General features: G+C 46.7%; 2 protein-coding genes across 6 annotated transcripts; one reads left to right on the forward strand and one right to left on the reverse strand.

Moving 5' to 3' along the window:
- The first annotated feature begins 486 nt into the window (after positions 1-486).
- ADCK2 (aarF domain containing kinase 2) lies at positions 487-10,655 on the forward strand. Of its 2 annotated transcripts, XR_010999312.1 has the most exons (9): positions 487-1,438; positions 2,112-2,258; positions 3,785-3,913; positions 4,587-4,682; positions 6,481-6,732; positions 7,571-7,699; positions 7,813-7,866; positions 8,245-8,353; positions 8,529-8,654. XR_010999312.1 is itself a non-coding variant. In XM_068190819.1 (8 exons), the coding sequence occupies exons 1-8, from the start codon at positions 509-511 to the stop codon at positions 8,664-8,666; spliced, it is 1,881 nt and encodes a 626-aa protein (XP_068046920.1). In that variant the 5' UTR covers positions 487-508; the 3' UTR covers positions 8,667-10,655. The 2 variants fall into 2 exon arrangements, 1 of the variants encoding a protein (XP_068046920.1); XM_068190819.1 differs by lacking the exon at positions 8,245-8,353 and having other exon boundaries at positions 8,523-10,655.
- Positions 9,860-21,400, reverse strand: LOC137474345 (uncharacterized protein C11orf16 homolog). Of its 4 annotated transcripts, none has more exons than XM_068190822.1 (9): positions 21,121-21,400; positions 20,063-20,154; positions 19,706-19,883; positions 18,371-18,599; positions 17,231-17,799; positions 16,216-16,348; positions 14,823-15,067; positions 12,416-12,665; positions 9,860-11,627 (listed from the first exon to the last, which is right to left on the reverse strand). In XM_068190822.1, the coding sequence occupies exons 1-8, from the start codon at positions 21,190-21,192 to the stop codon at positions 12,564-12,566; spliced, it is 1,620 nt and encodes a 539-aa protein (XP_068046923.1). In that variant the 5' UTR covers positions 21,193-21,400; the 3' UTR covers positions 9,860-11,627; positions 12,416-12,563. The 4 variants fall into 4 exon arrangements, with proteins under 4 accessions (XP_068046923.1, XP_068046922.1, XP_068046924.1 ...); XM_068190821.1 differs by having other exon boundaries at positions 16,207-16,348; positions 21,121-21,399; XM_068190823.1 differs by having other exon boundaries at positions 16,207-16,348; positions 20,044-20,154; positions 21,121-21,137.
- Positions 21,401-21,481: the final 81 nt, after the last annotated feature.

The following is a 21,481-nucleotide window of genomic DNA, read 5'->3' on the forward strand; positions in this document are numbered from 1 at the left end:
CCCGATCTGAGACTGGGTGTTAGGGAAAGGTGCGTCACGCGGGGGGTGGTCAGACACTGGAACGGGCGGCCCAGGGCAGTGGGCACAGCACCGAGCCCCGCAGAGCCCAAACAACGTTTGGACACGGCTCTCGTGGTGTGACTCTTGGGGTGTGCTGTGCAGGGCCGGGAGCGGGACTCCGCGGTCCCGATGGGCCCCTTCCCGCTCAGGATATTCAGTGCTGCTATGATTCAAAACTGATGGAAGGGTGAAGGCCCCCGGCCCCAGCGCGGCCCCATCCGCCCGTCCCCGTCCGGTACAGCCCGATCCCGAGGGGACGGCTCGGGCACGCGCCTCCCTCGCGGCGCTCGAGTTCCCGCCAGGCTCCCGCTGCTGGCCCTTTAAGGGGCGGGGCGTCGCCGCGCTCCGGGGCGCTGATTGGCCGGGCGCGCCCCCCTCCCGCCCCCTGCCCCCGGCAGGGCCGGCGCGGGCGGCGGGAGCGCGCGCGGTGGTGGCGGGAGCGCGCGCGATGGTGGCAGGCGGCGCCGCGCGGCTGCTCCCGCTCCCGTCGCTCGCGCGCGCCGCCGCGGCCAGGATCAGGCCGGCGCTGCCCGGGCGGGCGGGCGCGGGGCGCTCCGGGCCGCGCGCCGGCCGCTGGGGCGCCCTGGCCTTGGCCGTGCCCGCGGCCGTGCCCGCCGGGACCGGCTGGAAGGAGAGGCCGGGGCAGCGCGGCCCGGCGTGGGCGGCGGAGCGCGGCGCGGAGCGGCCGCCCCGGGGGCTGCTGCGGCGTTTGGGGCTGGTGCTGCGGCTGGGTGTCCGCGCCTGCGGGCTCCTGCTGCGCTTCGGGCCGCTGCTGCTGCTCTACCCGCTGGGCCGCCTGTGGCCCGGCATGGGCGCCCGCTGGCTGCGGCTGCTGCGCAGGGCGGCCGAGGCCGCCGGCCCCACCTGTGTCAAGCTGGGCCAGTGGGCCAGCACCCGCAGGGACCTCTTCTCGGAGGCCTTCTGTGATGAGTTTTCCAAGCTGCACGTCGAGGTGAGCCCGCACCCGTGGGGCCACACCGACGAGCTCTTGAGGAAGGCCTTCGGTGAGGACTGGACGGGCATCCTCAGGTTCCCGAGCCGGGAGCCGGTCGGCTCGGGCTGCGTTGCCCAGGTGTATAAAGCCTATGCTGACCTCGCTGCCATCGGCGGCTCCCGGGCCAAGGAGCTGGAGCAACACTCGGAGCTCAGGTCCGCCTTTGAAGCGTGGGAAGTGTCAGGCTTTAGAGGCCTCCTCGGGTGGCTGAGAAGGAGGAAGAGCAAGGACGTACGGGATGAGAGGAGCAGGGAGGAACTGAGTTCTGCAGACTGCTCCCAGGGAAGTCCCGGGAGTAGGATGTCCCTTATGGAGCAGAGGGCCAAGCCACTCCTGAACGCAAATCCGTCATCAGCCAGACATCTCGTGCCTGTAGCCATTAAAGTAAGTCATGTGCCAAAATGGTAGATGTATGAAAATGGAAATGGAGCGTGCTGGATGAGGTCTGCCAGATTTTAACTCCCGTGGAGAGGAGCAGCTGGCCAGGACCAGGTAGAACAAAAGAAGGGATGCTGTCTCTCTTGGTGTCCTTTCTCAGCACTTTTGTTCCAGCCAGCCACAATCCCCCGCTCTTGCCAAAAGGAGAGCTCAAGATTTGATGTGGCATGTGGGTACTAGGAATGCCTCCAAGGGCCCAATTTTCATTAAAAGAATTAGTATTAAGGTAGGTTGCACCTTCCAGACAGCAAACCTCCTTCTCTGCTCACATGAAGAAATCTGGAACATAAAAGTGCATTCCAGCAAATTTTATTTTAGTGAAACGTTACGTTTGAGCTGCTTCAAATACGGATAAGGGACAGGGCAAGACTGAAAGTGGTGCGAAATGTCTTTGGGTGAGGCTGTAGTCTCCAGCACAGATACACTGAATCTGACAATGATAAAATGTTTCTCTACCACCTAATCAATGCCAAAATGCGAGTTCTTCTGAGGACTAGCCAAGGAAGCTGGTTGCCTCCCATCCTAATAAGCTGGGTTCTGTATATTTGAAATGTATCACTTGAGCTCATTGAAAGGGAGTGTCTGGGGGTTGATGTTGCCACTGCTCGTTCTTGTGCAGGTCCTGCACCCTGGGCTGGTCCACCAAGTCCAGATGGATCTGTTTCTCATGAAGATGGGCAGCCGCATCATTGGACTTCTCCCTGGGTTCAAGTGGCTCAGCTTGACAGAGATTGTGGAGGAGTTTGAGAAGCTTATGATGCAGCAGGTATGTGCCAGGCCATGATCCCCAGCTGAACAAAACTGCCCTTTGTCTTGTTCTGGCTGGCTCTAACTCTGTTCACACCACTACATTTTAAATGGCTAGATGAAGGCTGGCTTGTTCTTTGCTTCTGTTCTTTAGTCTAATCAAATCACAACATTACTGCAGGAAAGCTTATATGCTCACAAAGTAGCAAAGCAATGAAAAAACAGTCTTTATTAGTTCTAAAATGATTTTTTAGACTTTGAAAATGTTTAAAGTTTGAATGTGTTTTCTAGTGGACAGCCTGAACAGCTAGCTAGCCATAGTCACAGTCCTTTTTGCAGCATTGTGAAAGGTGAACAATGGTGAGACACCTCTTCTTAGGAAAGAATCTCTTCAAGCAAGTACTCAGGCATGTGGGTTTTTTTCTGTGATTCTACATATATGTTTGCAGTCTGTACTCACTAGTCATATTTGTTAGCACTAATATATATATATATAGGCATAAATAATGTTTTCATAGAAGTTAATAACACATTCTCCTTTGTATTATCATCAGACTCAAAGTGTCAGTGAAATTTTGCAAACAGATCTGAAAATATCCTGATTTGCTAATGTCTTCTAAAGACACAGTCCTGAAACCTTGCTACTATCAAACTTACAAAGATCTCACTGCAGGCTTAATTAGGCTTATGTTTCTATAAAATGAGCCATTATCTGCTAATTTCATTTTTGTGTCTAGATTGCAGAATCTGAAGTCTGTAACAAGCTTTTGAAAACCTCAGTTATTTTCTACAATTGCAAAACCTCTGCACAGTAAATCCATGCTGGGAACTGTTGACTGTGGTCAGATGTGACTCGAGGTCATTCATACCAGTTTGGCAGAGTTTGGGTGGATGTGCAGAAGACTGAGGGTTAGGAGAACATCTGATAGGGTCATTGTAGTTTTTCCCTTTGAATGAACAGGAATTATTCCTGGGATATTCCCCACTGCCAGACAAGGAAGGAGAGGCAAGGTTATCCTGCCTCCTTGAGCAGTAGCAGACAGTAGGAGAGATGCCCTTGTGTCAAGACACTGGATCACCAAAGAACCAGGCCTGGACTTGGCATAGTGGATTATTTTGTATACATTACATTCAATTTCTTCCTGCTATGGTTGCCTCTCTGTCAAGTGAGGCTGGGGCTGCAGTTTTCTATCCTGTCTGCCTTGCTGTTTGGACAGCAAGCTTCCATTTGGGATAGGATTCAGTTTAGGATCTTGTTGTATTTTTGAATATAACGTGGTCCTGCTCTATTTTGAGACACCATGCCTCTAGTAAGGCACCCATACTTCAAAGGCTGGGACCTGGCTGTGCACCATCCATTACCCAGTCTGTTCCTCTTCCATCTGGGAGGCTATGAGTGTGTAAAAAGCACCACTCTTTCTTTGTTTCCATTCTGGCTTTCTGACCAGTTTTATTGGTATTGAGTATTGTAACTCACACAGGAGCCTTAAGATCTAACCCTAGTTAAATCTAATTTCTAAGCTGCTTTTCTATTTCTCCCTTGAGATTGACTTACGCTATGAAGCCAGAAATCTGGAGCGCTTCCGACAGAATTTCCTAGATGTCGATTTTGTGAAGTTTCCCACTCCCCTTTGGCCCTTGGTAACAGCAGATGTTCTAGTGGAAACATTTGAGGTAAGAATTGCAGGGTGTGGGTGTGATGGTAGCAGTGAGAAAGCCCCAAGGAGAGCATGGCAAGAAGGTGGTTTTGACCTCCTCGTTTCTTTATGAGAAAGCTGGATCGGAGGCAGAAGGATGCTTTTTTCTTATTTGCTTTAGGTGACTGATGTTCTTCCTTAGTGTGTCTTCCACTCTTTTTGTTTGCAAGCAGTGCATCCCTGAAGACAGGTAGCAGACAACTCCATATAGAAGTGAACAGTTGGCCTGAAAGCAAGCAGACCAGCAGTGGGTGCAGCCATGCTGTGCTTGCCTGTGCTTTGCAACCAGCACCACGCTATACCTCTCCTCTGTGGTGGGTCAAAGCAAGGAGCTCAGCAATCTGACACTTTCTGCTCCTTGCCTCACTTCCCTTGTGGATGTTGGAGTCACAGACCAAAGCTACTCTCAGGCTTAATTTTCCTGCATGTGACCCTGGCAAGGGTGTTTCTGTCCCTGGAATCCCGTCTGTCTTTCCAAGACACAAACCCTTGGTTCTCTCATGTTCTCCATCGCACTAGGTACAGGCTCTTTCTGCCAAAGCCTTTCTAGGGTATTATCATCAGCTTCCCCCCACTCGTGGCACCCAGGTGAAGGTGTGTTTGAAGGTGGGATGCAGGGGGTGTTTAACTCCAGCTCTGTCTCTGTTCAGGAGAGTGAGCCCATTTCGCGCTACCTGCACGTGGAGATTGGCACGGAGCTGCGGCAGAGACTGGCCAGGATGGGCATGGACATGCTGCTAAAGATGGTAGGCACTTGGCTGGAGCTGCAGGAGAAGGTTGTTTTCCTGCAGAAGCTATTCAGTTTGGATAATAAGGCAATGTGGCTAAAGAGAGAACCCATTTGCTTCCTACCTGTACCTGGTCTGGGTAAAGCCTGGTCTGGACTTACCCCCGACACAGAGCTCTGCTACTGCAGAGGGGACATTTGCCTGCACACAGTAGGACTGACCTCGGTCAGCCTTTGCTTAGGACACCCACTAATCCATTCAATTAATATTGACCTACTGCCCAAGTACCTTAAAGTGCAACATTATTAGCAAATGCCATGTGCTCTGCAGAGATTGTGGATGTGACTCAGAGGGAAAACAGTGAGCTGGCTTCTTCATTTATCAGCTGCTCTAAAACTGCCTTTTTGTTAGGGAGAACTAAATCTCGGGTAAAGACAACAAACCTGGCCAGATTCAGCTTCTGACTATCTAGTCCTTCTGTGGCTGAAATAATCCCAAATGGTCTGGGAAGGAGTGATGAGAGGGTGGTACAAGTGTCTTGTGAGGGGCTGTGAGAACCAGCAGGGAAGAGTTGCAAAAACTCCTGACAGTACTGAGTGTGTGGGCAGTGTGTGTCAGATGAAATGCTGCTGCTAACTGCAGCATTGTGCTAGGGCAATAGTGAACCTCCAGTTCTGGCTCCAGGTAGTATGACGGGCTCTGAAATAGCTTTTACCACTCAGAAAAGCAATGCTGGAACCAGAACAGTTGTATGCTAAGATTGGTTTCAAATTTTAGGAGTAGGAAAGAATTAAAGGTTAAAGAAACAACTTTATGTCTGTAAGTAAAACAAATATCTCTTTCTTGAGTACTCTGCAGTTCTAGTCCTTTGCTGTCCAGGACCCTCTGTTTCAAGGGCTGTAGTAGAACTAGAAGAGGTGCAGAGGAAAGCAGATGGGATGATTACTCGTGTGGAATGGCTTCCATACCAGAATGGTGAAATAATTTGGACTCTTAACTCTGGAAAGCAGAAAGATGAGTAGTTTATGACAGAGATTATGCAGTCATGAGTGCATGAGAGCTGGATAGAATATGGACCTATTATGTAGGGTTTCTCAATAAGGAGGACAAAAAATTAGCCGAAGTAATTTTTCAGGCAACACCAAAACCATATTTTTTCACTCAGCTTTAATTATTTACATGGCAGTTGAACAAATTGATAGGAGAAATCCATGAAATACAAATATAATCTCCTTGGGGCAGGAAGTCCTGCAGTCCAGGCCGCCAGGAGGGTCAGGGTGGGGGAGGGAAGTACCGTTTGGTTCTTGTCCTTTTGCCAGTCCTTTCTGGTGCTAACTGCTAGCAGTCAGAGAAGAGCTATACAGATTTATTTCCTCTTCTCTTGTTTTCCTTACTTTGCAGTAGAGTTGTAATGTGGGTTGGTGTCCTGCACTAGACAAACTTAACCCTTCACTATAACCTTTGCCACTGAATGGCAAAAGGCCTATTCTTACTGCATTACTCTTTGTTAAGGCCCACCAGTATGCCCCAGTTTAGGCTAATTGCCAAAGGGCACTGCCATTCCCTGCTGGGACTCCTGGCTGTCCTACCTGACCTCTGTCAAACACTGGATTGCTTCACACAGCTCTGCTGAGCTCCTGAGTACCCGAGCTGGTCTCCAGCAGAAGCCACCTGCTGTGGTGCTGCCAAGGGTGATGCCCCATCCCTGGTAATGACAGGGAACAGACCACAAACAACCCTCTGCCGTTTGCCTGGGGGCTTTGGCATCACCAGCTTTGCTTGGAACGAGCTGCTCTCACACTTACCTATCCTCCAGATCTTCGTTGACAACTTTGTCCACGCCGACCTGCACCCCGGGAACATCCTGGTTCAAGGCACAGCGCGGCCGGGCAGCGCCCGCCGGGAGCAGGGGGCGATGCCGGAGCTGTGTGACAGCCTGGTGCTGGGGGTGCAGCCACCCTTGCGGCAGCTGCGCCTGGTGCTGCTGGACGCAGGGATTGTGGCGGAACTGCAGAGCGCCGACATGCAGAACTTCCGTGCCGTGTTCACAGCTGTGGTCCTGGGACAGGTGAGGCCCCTCTCCGGCATGGGGCTGCCAGGGGAAGGGAGATGGTGCAGAATCTGATGGCCAAAGTGAGAGTTTTCTATGTCCCCTTAAAATGATAGGAGAGGCAAGGATCCTTGCTAGCATCTTATCCCCAGCCACAGGAACAAGTTGTTCAGCTGCAGCAAGGAGGCTGCCAGAGTGGAGCAATTTCAGGGCCCCAGGAACTAGAAGGAGCTAAGTGGGAAGCACTGGCTGCCCGTTCCTGGTTAGGAGTACTTCTGCTGCAAGTTAGGACTGCCTGGGAGCCACCGTTGCGAATCTGTCGGGTTTTGTTATAGAAAAGGAGAGAATGGGTTAACATCTTGATCTGCCACACATGCTCCTCTCTGCAGCCTTGCTGTTGGAAGGCCCATATGCCTTCCTCCATTTTGCTGTTGTATGAGCATCTGTAGAGGAGAGGAAGGAAAACAGGTGTGTGTGTGGAGGGGTCTGACCTCTGCTAGGCTCCTCTATGTGAGGGGAACTACATTATCCTCCTCCCCCTTGAAACTCACTGTCAGATGGACTGGAGAACCCAGTGCTGGTGTCTCCTCTTCATTCTGAGAACAAACATTGTGCTCCCACGTGCCTGTTGCTGTCTCTCAGCTGCAGGGTGAAGGGCTCACTAACACAGCTCAAGAGGGACACATTTTGTCCTGGTCTGCTGAAGCATGCCAAAGAATCCATGCTAAACCCGATATCCAGGCCCATCTTGTGCTGCCAGGGACACTTCTCAGCTACTAAAAGCAAGAACTGCAAGCATCTGATTGCAAATCACCAGTGATCAGGTTCTGGTTGTGCTGTTCAACTTGTTTCTCAGGGGGAGAGGGTGGCAGAGCTGATCCTGCACCACGCCCGTGCCAACCAGTGCCAGGACATCGAGCGCTTCAAGGCTGACATGGCAGAGCTTGTCACCAAGGCCCGGGGGAACACCATTGCCTTGGGCAAGGCAAGTGCACCCTGTCACAGTCCCACTTACCTGCAATTCAATGCAACTTGGCACTGAAAACTGAAACAAAAAGGTTTTTTGATCAGCTGTTAAATTCTTCTCGTGTATTCCAGCTTCAGGTGGGAAATCTCCTCTCGAGTGTCTTCAAACTATTGATGACCCATAAGGTGAGGTCCTGTCCCTGGCTGCCTTTAACAGCTGGAAGTTCATCTGGGGAGGGAGAGCTACTGGGAACATGAGGGTGAGGGGCTAACAAGGAGGGGGACTGACTTCTGAAACAAACTGCTAGGAGAGGAACTGCAGGAATGCATCCAAGTGTTGCAGGCATGCTGTTTCTCAGGTCTTGTACACACTCTGCCAAGCCCAATTTCTGGTTTGTTTTTTTTTAATTTTTTAAATTTTTGTCTCAATACATCATTTAATGGTTGATATTGTCTACTAAAAGGAGTATTTTTGTAACACCTAGTTTTTCCTATCATTTTTATTGTCCCTTAGACTATAGATACCTCCTTAGAACTGATTATTTGGGGGGCAAACTTCCACAGCTGCAAACAACTTTGGAAATCAAAAGACCTGTGGTGGCTTGAACTGGGGTTGTCAGCCACAGGGCTGCACAGTCCAGCTGGTGGAGTTGCATTATAGTTTCAAACTAGAGTTGCATTATAGTTGCATTATAGTTTCAAAATATACTTGCATTATAGTTGCAAATGCTCTCCCCAGCCTTTTCCCTTCCCTCCCAGCTCAGGCAGAGCTGGTACCTTGGTTGAAAGGGTACAGAAGAAAATGATGTCCACTGAATCCATTCAGTCTGTTGTGGTTCTAGGTGAAGCTCGAGAGCAATTTTGCTTCCATCATCTTTGCCATCATGGTTCTGGAAGGACTGGGACGTTCACTGGACCCTGAACTGGACATCCTGGAGGCAGCCAAGCCACTGCTCATCAAAACTGCAGCTTCTGCCCTCAAATAGACTCCTGTGGCTGCTGCTCTCTCCCTGTGGGGGTTACCTGTGCTGCCTGTCAGCTGACACAGAGGAAGCTGAAGGGGAGAAGTCACGGGTACCCCAGGGATGTGGTGCGCAGTGGTTGCTCTCCACTGCCTTCAGTCATTTCAGCCAAGCACCAGGCATGGGATGATCAGAAGGTCTATTCCAGAAAGCAGGAAGAATTTGCACAATTGGACATCTCCCACTCATTGCACAGTTGTAAGAGCTAATGTGCTCTGGTAGTTTTTAAAAACATCTTCAAAAAGATTGTTAATTTGTCAAGTCTGTTTTAAAATATATCAGACTAAATATTTAATTTACTGACTTACCTGCACTGTGGTATGAGAAATGATGTTCTAGCATTACCTAAGCAACACATTCAAGCTGAAAAAAGCCAATAAACCTGTTTGTCTTTTGTACTTTTAACTTCTACTTTTATTGTAGAAGTGTCCTGACATCCTGCATGTAGCGGTCTGCTTTTAAGTCATTCTGGATGACAAAACCAGACCATTAAAGTTTTTTTTCAAACTTCTGTACTCTAGTACATTAGGATAGGAGTTTGGATTACAAACAGAATAATAAAATATTTACCTAGGCAGAAAAACGTACTTCCATAATAAAAAACAACTTCTGGGAATATTTGTCCTGGTCTTAATTTTTCTGTTTCTGAAACTTAAGAGTTTTTTTTTTTTTCTGGTCTGTGTGATTTTCTCTACTACCCTCCCTGGTGCTCCCCTGGTTTCACTCTACACAAAACCTTAACTGATATGCAGATACTTAGGGCTTTTTTTTTTTTCCAGCAGGCTTCAAAACAGAGTCCAAGCATTTTCCTGATGGATCAAAACCACACTGCAAATGTTTAAAATCAAATAAAGGCAGCAGAAGAACTGGATTACACATGGCATTTACAGTCAATTATTTTAATAGCAGTATTTAAATGATTTTATGGCTTCATTTTAATAGTGAGAAATAAAGTCCATGAATGACTGGAAATAGTGTGGTACTGAATATATTCCCAGACCTACCCTGTGTGAAACAGCAGTAGAGCAGGGTCTCTGCAGTGGTCTGTTCTCAGGTGGTTAAGCAATGAAGAGAAAGTACATAAGCAGACAATCTGCTGTTTTATAGTGATTATAAAGTAATGATTAATAGCATATAAATGAAGTCTGAAAAATAAGTTTCGATTCAGCTCAATATATTTCATGTACTTTCCTTTAATCACTGCATATTCCATTTCCAAGTGCATAAGGATAAAAGCAGGAGTAGAGTTTAACACCTTGTAAGTTTTAGGCTTGTTTCTTTAAGTCTAGTTAGAGTCATAAGCAGGCAGAGCATCGTCCTGACCAGCACAAGATTTTATGTAAAAGAGAACTCAAAAAAGAAGAGAAGCAAGCAACCCCCCCAAACATTACCCTAAAGAAAATCTCCATGTGCCACCAGCACCCACATTCCCTCAGTATGGTGTGTGCCAGGTCTGGGGCACAACCATCCACGTTCTTGCTGAGCACATTCCAGCCAACTTTTCCATACACTCAGCAGAGTGGAAACTGTTCCAAATGATGGGATTTCATGTCTAAAATGCAGAACTGTGCCTCACATGTAGCTTCCATAATCTGCAGCAAGTTACATTTTTTTCAGACCTTAACTCTGACATTTTCTTTGTTAAAGTCTTCACCTTCTACTTAAGTTCATCTTTCCTTTTCCTTTTTTTTTTCTTTAAGCAAACATCTCAGGATGGCTCATGCACATTTATTATGGATCCTAAAGTTTAAAAATACCAGTTTTAGCTATTAAGGTCTCGGAGTAGTTTGTAAACATCTGTATGAGAGACTTAACTTTGTCTTTTTAGGGAAAAGCTGAAGGCATAGCCTCTCCATTATCCCTGGAGGAATGCAGTCTGACACTTACTGCTAGGAAATCTGGTCATTCAGATTTGGCAGGATTTCAAAGGAGCTCCCTTTTACAAGTTTTTTTTCTTTTACTTTTTTCTTTTTTTTTTTAAGAAACTGCCATTATTACTGGTGCTGTATTCTAGTAAGAGGCATACATTTTTATAATGTGCCAGAAAATGTGTATCATGTTTCTAAGTGCACACAGAACATCAGGCCAAATTTAAATTTTGTATCTAATTTGGTTCTAGGCATTACTTGAAACAAGGTATCACATATATTGTATTCATTTTAGCATAATTCTGTGTAAAATAAAGACATTTCCATATAGTTCTGGCTGTTTCAGCAAATAAATTGTGCCATATGCATTCTCCTTTCCTAAATACCCATCTGAAATTTCTGGTGACCCAGAGCTGATCAGTGCATTCCCTGTGGCACAGCCACAGGGAATTTTGTACCTTAGATGATGTGAGGAAGAGGGAGCACTTCAGGATGTGCCAAGCTTAACCTCCTCCTCCTCTCCTTTGGCACCTCCACTCACCATAGAGCAATGCACTAGAAAGCCCCTCCTTTGTGATGCAGAAAAGTGCCTCTAGATGTGCCCTGCTGCTCCCTCTCAGGGGAGGGGGAAGCCATGACCCCAGAAGAGAGGCAGGTGAAGGACAGAGCAGTGGAAGTGCACTCTGGCTGCAGTGAAAGGGAGATTAGAGACCTCTCCAGGAATCCTGATGCCACCTGTCACGACTCTGCTCTGGCACACTGACTCACAGCTGACCGGACAGGGCAGGTCTGTGAACTGCTCCAGGCCCTGCTCACCCACCGTGCAGCTTCCTCACGTGAGCAGGGATGCCCGGAGCAGCAGGAGGTTCTGTTCCCTGAGGTACTGCTGGAGGGCACCGAGTTTCTGGCCTTCTTTTTCCTTCTTCAGATGAGAACTCTCTCTCCTCTGGAACACTCTCACTTTGGCAGCCTGCTGCTGGTTTTGCTGTTTGTCCTGCTCCCGGGATTCTTGTTCCAGCACTTCCTGCTGTGACTGCATTTTGCTCCTCAGCAACTCCTACACAGAGACATTTAAAACCATACAGTCAGCCTTCATGCCAAATTTCATCCTCACTTTTCATCTCTGTTCAGCTCTGGGGCCTCCAGCAAAAGGACATGGATCTTGAAAAGGAGGATCACAAAGATGCTCAGAGGGCTGGAGCACCTCTGCTATGGAGCCAGGCTGAGAGCTGGGGTTGTTCAGCCTGGAGAAGAGAAGGCTCTGGGGAGACCTTAGAGCACCTTCCAGTGCCTGAAGGGCTACAAGAGATGGAGAGGGACTTTTTACAGAGGTGTGGAGTGATGGGACAAGGGGAATGGATTTAAACTGATAAAGAGTAGGTTTAAATTAGATATTAGGAATAAATTCTTTCCTGTGGGGGTGGAGAGGTACTGGCACAGGTTGCCCAGAGAAGCTGTGGATGCCCCATCCCTGGCAGGTTGGACAGGGGGTTCTGAGCAGTCTGGTCTAGTGGAAGGTGTCCCTGCCCATGGCAGGGGGGTCGGGACTAGATGAACACAATCCAAATCATCCTACAGTACTATGATTCTCACTAGGAGAAGTAAGAAATGGATATAATCTATGGAAATTAATTCCTTGCATGCGGACTTCTTTTGTGGCAGAGATAGGGAATTTTACCTTCCACCTTTCATCTTTATACACATGCCAAAAAAATGTTACCCCTTTTATCTCTAAATGATACAGTCATATTGGATGTAAAACAGGTGAAATATACAAATATTCCAGATACTGACACTGCTGGAAACATGGTAGAAGAGGAAAATAACTTCTGGAATTGCCCTTACCAGCCTTTCTTTCTTTTGTTCACAGCTCCTTTTGTTGCTTTCTGCCCGCAACTCCTCTCTCTGCAAATGCCGTGTCTGTAAGAATTGAAGCCTCTGCCTTGCCTTCCTCTCCTCCTCCTCTCGAAAGAAGGATTCCTTCCTGCTCCTCTCAGCCCCAGCAGCCTGGAGCAGTGCCATGTGCTGCAAAGCTCTCTCTTTGTGCTCCAGCTGTTTCTCCAGCCCTTGCAATGTTCTCTGACGCAATCGCTGCCTGTTTCCAAAACAAAATTTCTCAAATTTCTCATAAAGAAAGAGCAATAAAAAAGAAAGACAGTGCATAAAACACAAAGCAGATATTTTGGCAATCCGCTCAGTCAATATTCCAGGACAACCTCTTTGTTAGGTTATGAGGATTAAACCTGTGTCCAGAACAGAGGCAGCAAAAGCCCCAGATGGGCTGGTGCCTGATGTCAGCAGTTTTGGTCTGAGAACAGGACTGAAGGCAATCTGCCCTTGGAGATAATGCTGTGCACCCACTCCCTCACACCTCAAGCACTGATTTTATTCCCAGTAGGGAACCACTGTGACCCCTCTGCAGAGCCCAGCAAAAAGCACAACGTGGGATGTGCAGGGACTGAAGGAGAGCAGCAGGGAGCAGATGTTACCAGCCTTCCAACATTTAGCACAAAAAGCAGTCAGTTCCCAGCATCACCTCTGGCTGTCCCTGCGCAGCTGGCGCCGGGTGCCATCTGCCTCTTGCTGCTGCTCCCTCTTCAGCTGCCTCTGTTCCTCTTGCCACCTTTTGTGCTCAACCTTGGCTCTGCTGAAGTCCAGCTCTTTCCACTTCTGAGATGCACCACTAAGGACTGATTTCTACGAGAAAGAAAGCAAACTGCACCCTTAGTCCATTCTTTATGCACACTGTAAACACACAAAACCAGAACAGCCCAGCTTTAATGTCACTCCTGGGGCCTAGAAGCAATGAAGGCTCACAAATACTCTAGTGTTGATTCCCATCCATGAAAACATTGAGGATGATGCTAAAACATATAGAAAACATTAGGCTTTATCAACAAAGAGGTGCCTGAAAATCCAGTCTTAAGAGTTCTCCATAGATCAGTAGGCTGTTCTGTTCTGGACCCTTAAAACTCCCCAGTTTTTGGGTCAACTTCTGGATTGGATGAAAAATCCAGGTTCTGACCATAAAACATTATATATTCCTTATCAGATTCTATTAGCAAGATAAATACCTGCCCCCATCTGGCCAAACCCAGAACATTCCCAAGTTCTCTGCAGGTGTTGCAACTCTTCACCTTTTGTTGTCTGGGATTTCTACCCATGCTCAAGCAGTCTTTGGGTTTTCTTCAGCAGTAGCTTCATTTTAATGTCATAGTGCTGCTGATTTGTGCTTCTAAATGCACTGTGCCCTGTACAGAGATGAAGGAGCACCTACAAGGCCTCTTTTCACAGCCATAGTGAAATATTTATTTGCTTTTGTACTGCTTACAGTGCCCTTTATGAGGGAAGTGCAAGTAAACACCACCGAACCTTTAGACATGTATTCCAGTTTACATTGCTAGAACTGTTTGGGGCTGGAACAGAGTTCCCCCAAAATATTTTCCTCTGTCAAATGCATCCTCCTTCCTCCTATTCCCAAGTGCAGTTAGCATGTTCCTGCTATCAGCTGCTCCTCTCCAAACAGAATGTCTCCTTCCAGTGCTTTCCTGGGGACAACCTGAATACCACAAGCTGGAAAACACGACAGGACTTTCAAATAATGCTCCTGCCAGTCTTACACAGCATTTGGACTGGTTTCTCTTAACACATTGATCTGTATGGCTTCCCAGGGGCTGTAAACAGCTTTGTTCTCCAGTGTATTGCTATTCTTAGCAAAAAAAAGTACCTTGTGGGTGTGTTTAATGACACACACACAAGGAGAGATCAAAGGAAGAATCAAAGGTGTTTTATAGGTGGGAGGTGAACAAATGATGTTTTCCAGCAGGTAAAGTACCAGCCTAAGGATCAGGAGACTTCTAGTTCCACCCCTGCCCTAACATGCACTCTTTGCTGTGGGCCTCAGATGACTGCCTAAACTTTCTCTCTTTTGCTTTCAGTATCTGTAAAAGAGGAATTTTTTTTTTTTTTGGCTATCTAGTAGAGCTGTCTGAGAAGCTTATTTAGAAGAGATTAGATCTAACATACAAAAACATTCTGTCAAAAGTACTGAGCAAAAATACCACAAGTGCCCTGTCCTGCACAACGTGGGCTCCCAAGTGGAGCCCTTAAGTCTCTATTTATGCATAACCAGTATTCTACACAGGCATCATTCCTATTGCAGCAAAAACCTTTGTGAAAGATCCCAGGAGAGAACATTCTCACATGACATCAACAAATCTCCTCATCCTAAGAACTAAACCTAAATACTCACTGTGATGCTTTTTTCTTTTAGAAGGGTTGGGAGATGCGTGGCTCTCCCAGCCAGCAGGTGGGTGGTACTGTGTGGTCTCTGCACACAAAAGGCTGATCTGATGGTCAGGCTGTCTTTCTCCAGTGATTGATTCACTTGGGCAAAGAAGCTCTGGCAGTTGAAAGGAACCAAAGCACTGCTTCCCAGGGAAGGGCTCCTCTGGGAATGCTGGACTGGAGCTTCTGCCACTCTGGACTCAAAAAGGCCTTTCAAATAAATTAGGGCAAGGACATATGAGAATGTAGGAAGCTTATAAAAAGAAAGCAAATTAAAAGAACAAAAGGTCTGCTCATATGAAATATATTCAAGAGAGGATTTTATTACATTTTCCTATGAGGAAGTGGGACAGTTTTTAGTCTCCACAAAAGATGTTACAGCTTTTCAGAAACAAGTTTGCCTTTGCATTTAGGCAAGAGTTTGGCTTGGGAAACTGAATTTTGCCTGGCACTTCTTACAGCTACTCAGGCTAAAGGATTGTTTACATGGTATCTCATAGACTGGCATGAACTGCTCTGAGATGAGTAAAAATGATAAATGTTTTGATAAGGCAATGCCTGAGCTCCACATCCTGCTGAGAGACAGGAGACATTAGCATGGGCACAGCACTGCTAACACAGCTTTTGGGTAACTGAGAACAGGAGCAGAGTTTGCTCACACCTTTCTGCTAAGGCCAGGGCAGACCTGAGTGGCAGCTGTTGCATGGAATGATGTTGGAACACCAGCTAGGAGGAATGTGCACTCCTGTTTGACTTTTCATTCTCTCTCTTCCAGCAGTGTCACAAAGCAATAGAAGAGAAAGCTTTAGGCTTTAAGAATCCTCTCTTAGATGTCTGCAATTGTCACAAAGCTGAGAACAGCAACAAATTGATCAAAATAATGATCCAGCCTCTTTTGGCTCTTCAGGGAACAAAATACTACTCAGTGGCATTATACAGCAATAAATTTCAGCACAGATAAGAGGATTGTTTTGCAGAAAAATCCTGGTGAAATCTTGTTGCTATACACATCACAGTTAATGTTAAATATTAATTTTTAAAGTAAGGAAATTTTTATTTATACTGAGCTCTACAATATAGGTTAAAAACCCCTAAGAGCTGCTATTGCAGTAGCTGAGCTGTAAAAGCCAAAAAATCTCAAGTTCCATCTGAAAATTCTTATACTTTGAGAGAAGATGAATAACTTCTCAAGCCATAGCACCATTAATACCTATATATAATGATGGCATTATGGTATTTTCTTGTGAAACACCAAGAATTATGGTGACAGATCCTATACGTGATGCCATCCTGCACTGATACTATGTGCTAAGTCTTATATTTGGGTAAAAGAGTTACAGTTCCAATACCATGCTCATGTTCAAAATTAGCTTCAGTTTCAGCATCCTGCTGTCTGCTCTCTGCTTCTTCCTTGTGATCTGTCTCCATTAACCAGCTGTCTGTGTTGACAGCAGCATCAACCACAGCATGAACCATCTCCCTCTGAGAGCCCTAGAAATAACAAGAAATGCAGTCATAATCCACACCTGATAAGGAAAAGAATAGGTTTATTTAATGAGTTTACAGCATAAAATCTTAAATTGTAACTGAAGTTTAAGAGAGAATGAAAAAAACCCAAATTCTGGGGGCTTCTTTACTAAACAAACAACTCATAGGTAATTTCTGATCACTTCCTGAGTTTCCCTATGTCTCCAAATGACCTGAAGTAATTTTGCCTGAAAGGGTCCAAACTGGTACAAAAGAGATCAGGCCAGAGGAGCTCTGGCTGAAAGACAGCCCTGCTTCTGGCATGTGCCAGAATTTGGACTGTAACCCTTGCAGAGCAATGGATTTAAGTGTGACAGTAGCTGGTGCACATGAACCTCCTCCTTACTGATCCTCACCCAGTGCCCTGCTCACAAGCACCAAATCAGCTGCTGAGGACTACATAAATCTCGTGTGGTCCTTGACTGAAGAGCGGACACCTCTAACAGGGTGGAGGTGTAAAATAATCATGCAAGATTCTTGGTATGCAACAACCCCTACCGTAATTCTTATCCAGTGTCAAGTCTTCTGACACTTTTTCCTTTTCTTTGCCTTTACCTCCTTCACACAGAAGCAGAATGCAGAGGGACTGGGCTATGCAACACTTCCCATGTTCTGCATCCGTGGAAGAGTTTCTAGAAGCCTGCTCCAGCCAGGGATAATGACAGATTATTGCTCTTACCCCAGTCAAAGGAAGGCAGTGCAAAGTCTCCCCATTCTTTAGAAGGAAGGCATAAGGAGCAGGCCTTAAACCTCTAGCTTGGTACCAAAGGTAGTAAACTTGCAGTAACAAATATGCAAATAGCAGACCATATATTAACAGAAGAGCCAGGGTGAAGCACTTTTTACCTTCTCAGTTTCTATAACCTCACAGTCCTCTTCCATACAAGACCTAACATCTTCTGGAATGCTGTCTGTCTCCAATCTCTTCTCTTCCTTGTGCTCTTCCTCTCTGGAAACCCTTTCTGAAGATGCAATCCTCAATTCAGACAGTTGCTGTTCTATTTTCTTGCTGAGCTTTTCTTCAGTCAGGCTTGCTCCCGGGATGAAGGCGTTTTCTTGCTGCGCTTTGCACTCTGCAGGCCGTGTGGGTTCCCGGGCTCCAAGGCAGCACTGGGGAAGTGAGGTACACCCCCAGCTGCACTCTGCACAGGGATGAGTGGAATACAGAGCCTCTGGGCAGCAATCCAGGCCCAGGTGACCCTGTCTGTAGTGCCCTGAGGCTCTATAACCTGATGCCACAAGGTATGGGTAATCCAAGCTTGAATCTACCACCATCTGCCTGGCTGCTAAAGGCATCTGCAGCTCCAGGATGATGCGTTCGCTTAGGGGCAGGGGAATCCGCAGAGCTTGGGCAGAAGACACCTCCTTATTCTGCCCATTCCAGAAATTCACAAGCACTCCCCTTTCTTTGTGTGCTGTGCATATTGGGGGGGGGAGAAAAAAAAAGGGCAAGTAATGTATTAGCAGCATGTCAATCTGTGTGAATTATCTCATAGAGAGCAGGAGGTAAAAGTAATGACTTGTGTTTCAGACAATTCTGTAACAACTTCCATGATTTTATTCTTCCCAGGTTTAAAATTTGACTTTCTCCTGAATTTCCTGTGAGGAGACAGGAGATATTAAAAAAATTTCACTTGCCACAGCAGGTGGGATTTTTACCCTGAAAGAGCTGGAAAGCAGACTAACAGATAATGAGGTGACCTTCAGGAGGATCAGGAATGTTTTTTGACTTGTGTTGGGAGGATGCTATCCCCAACCCCTAACTTTTTATGAAGTTTTCACCCACAGAACAAAGGAAAGGCAAATTCTGTGAGCTGCATTAATTCTGACCCTGAAAAAGTGGCTAAGAGCCAACAATAAAAACACAATGAAGAGAACCCAAGCAGCAGGAGGTGAATTCTCCGTGCTGGAGCCTGTTCTCTTCCCTGCAGTGACCAGCGCCTATGGCAAGTCCAGTGCTGATAAGAAAACTAAAACACTCAGTACCTAAAGGTGCTTCTGTGTTCTCTACAACCCTTAGCACAGTGCCAGGGCCAAAACGTTTGGCTGGAGCCTCCCATGGTGCCAAGACTCTGTCCCCTGGAGCAAGAGGCTGTTGCCGGGCGTCTTCGTAGTGCAGAATGTCATAGAGAGGCGTTTCCTGCCAGCCACACTGGACCTTGCCCTTCAGAGCACAACTTTGGTCAAACTCAACTAAAAAGACTTCCCTGGAGCCCTGCAAGAGTAAAACATGTGGTTTGCAAGGCAATTTGCAAGGTCCAGTTAACAGCAAAGCTTAAGTGCTAAAAAAGAAGTGGCAGAAATTCCAGGAAGTGGAATGTGATCTGGGAATGCAGCTTTCCTCTTTTACCAGGGTACAACTTCAAAAGTAAATAAAAAGCTGAGGCTTAAGGGGCTGACAGATTTTTTTTTGTCCTTTCACTTTGGAGGTAGTTTTTAGTAAGAACACAATTAGCAGGCTAAGGCAGAACTCTACCAGGAAAACCTCCCACCAGAAAAAGAGCAGCCAAAAGAAACTGTGTATGATGCCGTTCAGCACAATCAGAAGGATAACAAACAGTCCTTCAGCAATCACAAGGGTAACAAAGCAGTAAAAAGTCACAACTGGCATAAATTTAACTACTTTAATTGAAGCCTTCAGCAGTGAGTGAAGGCAAGATCTATTGCCAGAATCTCAGCCTTCTCTGCAGATCCCTGAGTGCACTTACACAAATAATACTGTCAGCTCCTAGTCCAGCTGATGTCACTCGTGTCCCAGTGTGTTCTACCCCACACTGAAGCTCACAGACATCCTCACCTATAGTAGCACCAAGATTTATTAAATTAACCTGCAAAATGAACTGGATTTTAAAAGAAAACCTGCAGGGGGGATTTTCCGTCTGGCATCCAAAATCATCTCGCAATTCCCAGAAACACAGATGGAAAAGAATGAGGAAAGCTCTCAGTTTGGTAAAGAGGAAGTGGACACTAGAGACAAACATTTTGGATTACTGGCTGCTGTTTAGCTAACTAACTCTGCTGCTAGGCTGGGCAAAAGTAGACAACAGGGATAAGGGACCTGTTTTGTCTGTCTCTGAATAAAAACTCATTATAACTACACAAACAGATTGGTCTCCAGGCTGTTCTTACTTGCAGGGCCCCTCACAGCAAACAGCACCAGGTAACAGATGAAAACAGGGTGTGGGGAGGCAGCAGTGGCTAGGAAGTGCACTGTAACACTGGAGGGCCACCCCACAGCAAGGGCTTGGGACTGGTGAGTATGGGAAAAACAGAGAAAAAAACATCCATGCTCTTACAGCCAAGTTCCCAATAAATAGTTACCTTCACCTCCTGGACAATGTGGCCCAGGTAGTAATAGCCATCAGTTTCTCTCCTTGCCAACACACGAGCCCCCCTCAGGACACGGGAAGCCTCCAGGGATGAACCAATGAAATTCCTTTTGCTTGAGGGTATCAGGGGCATGCAAAAGGGACCTGGGTTCCAGGCACAAACACGACAGCTGTGAAAAACAAAAATACAAGAAGTACTGAAAAGCTTGGCACCAGATACTCTGCAACTTACTAAAAACAAACTAAATCAACACGGAAAAAAAAAAACCCACCCTGCAATAACTGTCTTTGTTTCCCAGCTTTTTCTTCTCTGCTTTTCCAGTGACCCACCTACAGATTATGAGCTTACTGTGTTATTGGACATCTTGGCAGCAGAGAGCTACAGGAATCTTTATTAGCTGTGTGGCAGCACTGGACACGTGAGATGGATGTGGAGCTTACCTGGAAGGGGGAAGGAGGAGATGGAAGCAGAAAATGAGCATGAATTTTGAACACTTAAATCCTTAAACAGGAATATTGTCTACAAAGTTGAAATTTACTTTCAGTTTATTTCTTCTCTTCATAATTCTTCCAGCATATCTTGTGGTACTATGCTGCTTATCTGTAAATTCATCACAAATGGTTTTGATTTTGAGAAATAAAGTTTGGAAGGAAGGAATATTAAAAAAATACCCCTAAGAACTATATGATAACCCCTCCCTTGCACCTGGTTTCTATTCAGCTGCTAGGAGCATAGCAGGGGTGGGCAGCCAGTGGCCATGTGTGCACCGCTGCAGCTTACACAGCTTCCAAGCTCCCCTGGCATGCAAAACTGAAAGGTCAATGAAAGGACCTGAAGTCAAGGGAGAGTGAAGAAAGTGGGGGTTCATTCTAGGGGGACAAGGTTGCCTCTGCAGGTCAAAGCCAGCAGTGAAGACATGCAGCCTGAGCAAGATGGGAAATGTGGGATGCTTGAGAGCAAGGACACAGGGAACAGAATGCCAGGGACTGCAAGAAGGCAGAAAGACAAAATACAAGGCAGTTGGAAGGCAGAACTCACAACAAAACTATGGACTCTGTATCAAAGCATTCAGCTTTTATGGAAAAACATAAATTTGGTATGGTTGCAACACATTGCACATGGTAAGTAAAAACTGCTTGAAAAGTTTGCTGCTATTCCCTGTAAACTGCTGCTGAAAATGGCTCAGATGAGCAGGGAAATTAAAATTCCTTAATTACGAGGCTATCCACTGCTGCTTCAGCTGAGGATGTCAGGTGTTTGGGGTGTTAACAAATGGAGAAGATATTATTATTTATTTAAAATACCTTCAGGAGGGTTGCAGAAATCTCCAGTTCTTTGTTGAGTGTTATCCAATAAATATTCAGGAGGAACTACAAGTGTGGATTAATCTTACACTGGCATCATACCTTGTCAGGAGGAGTAGAGGAGTGTTGGATTCCTTGAAAGGACCCTCCTGAAAGTCTAGGTACTTTCTCCATTATTTTCTGCTTGCTTCTTTCGTGATCTCAAAGTGCCAGAAGGCACACCATATGCATTACTGGATGCAACTGGTTCTCCACAAGAAGCTGGCAGAATTCCTCCGACCCTGCTCTGGCATATACGGGTGAACAGATCCACCCCACCGGCAGCACGGGCTTTCCATCCTCCTCAAAGCGTGGGGACAAACCAGGCTGCAGCTCCAGGAACACTGCTGAGCGAGCAATAAGCAGGCAGGCGCGCCGCGGTAACACCTGTGGGAGAGGGAAAACGGGAGAGAAGAGCACAACT

Source organism: Anomalospiza imberbis, chromosome 5 (genome assembly GCF_031753505.1).
Source record: "Anomalospiza imberbis isolate Cuckoo-Finch-1a 21T00152 chromosome 5, ASM3175350v1, whole genome shotgun sequence".
In the NCBI taxonomy this organism is placed as follows: Eukaryota; Metazoa; Chordata; class Aves; order Passeriformes; family Viduidae; genus Anomalospiza; species Anomalospiza imberbis.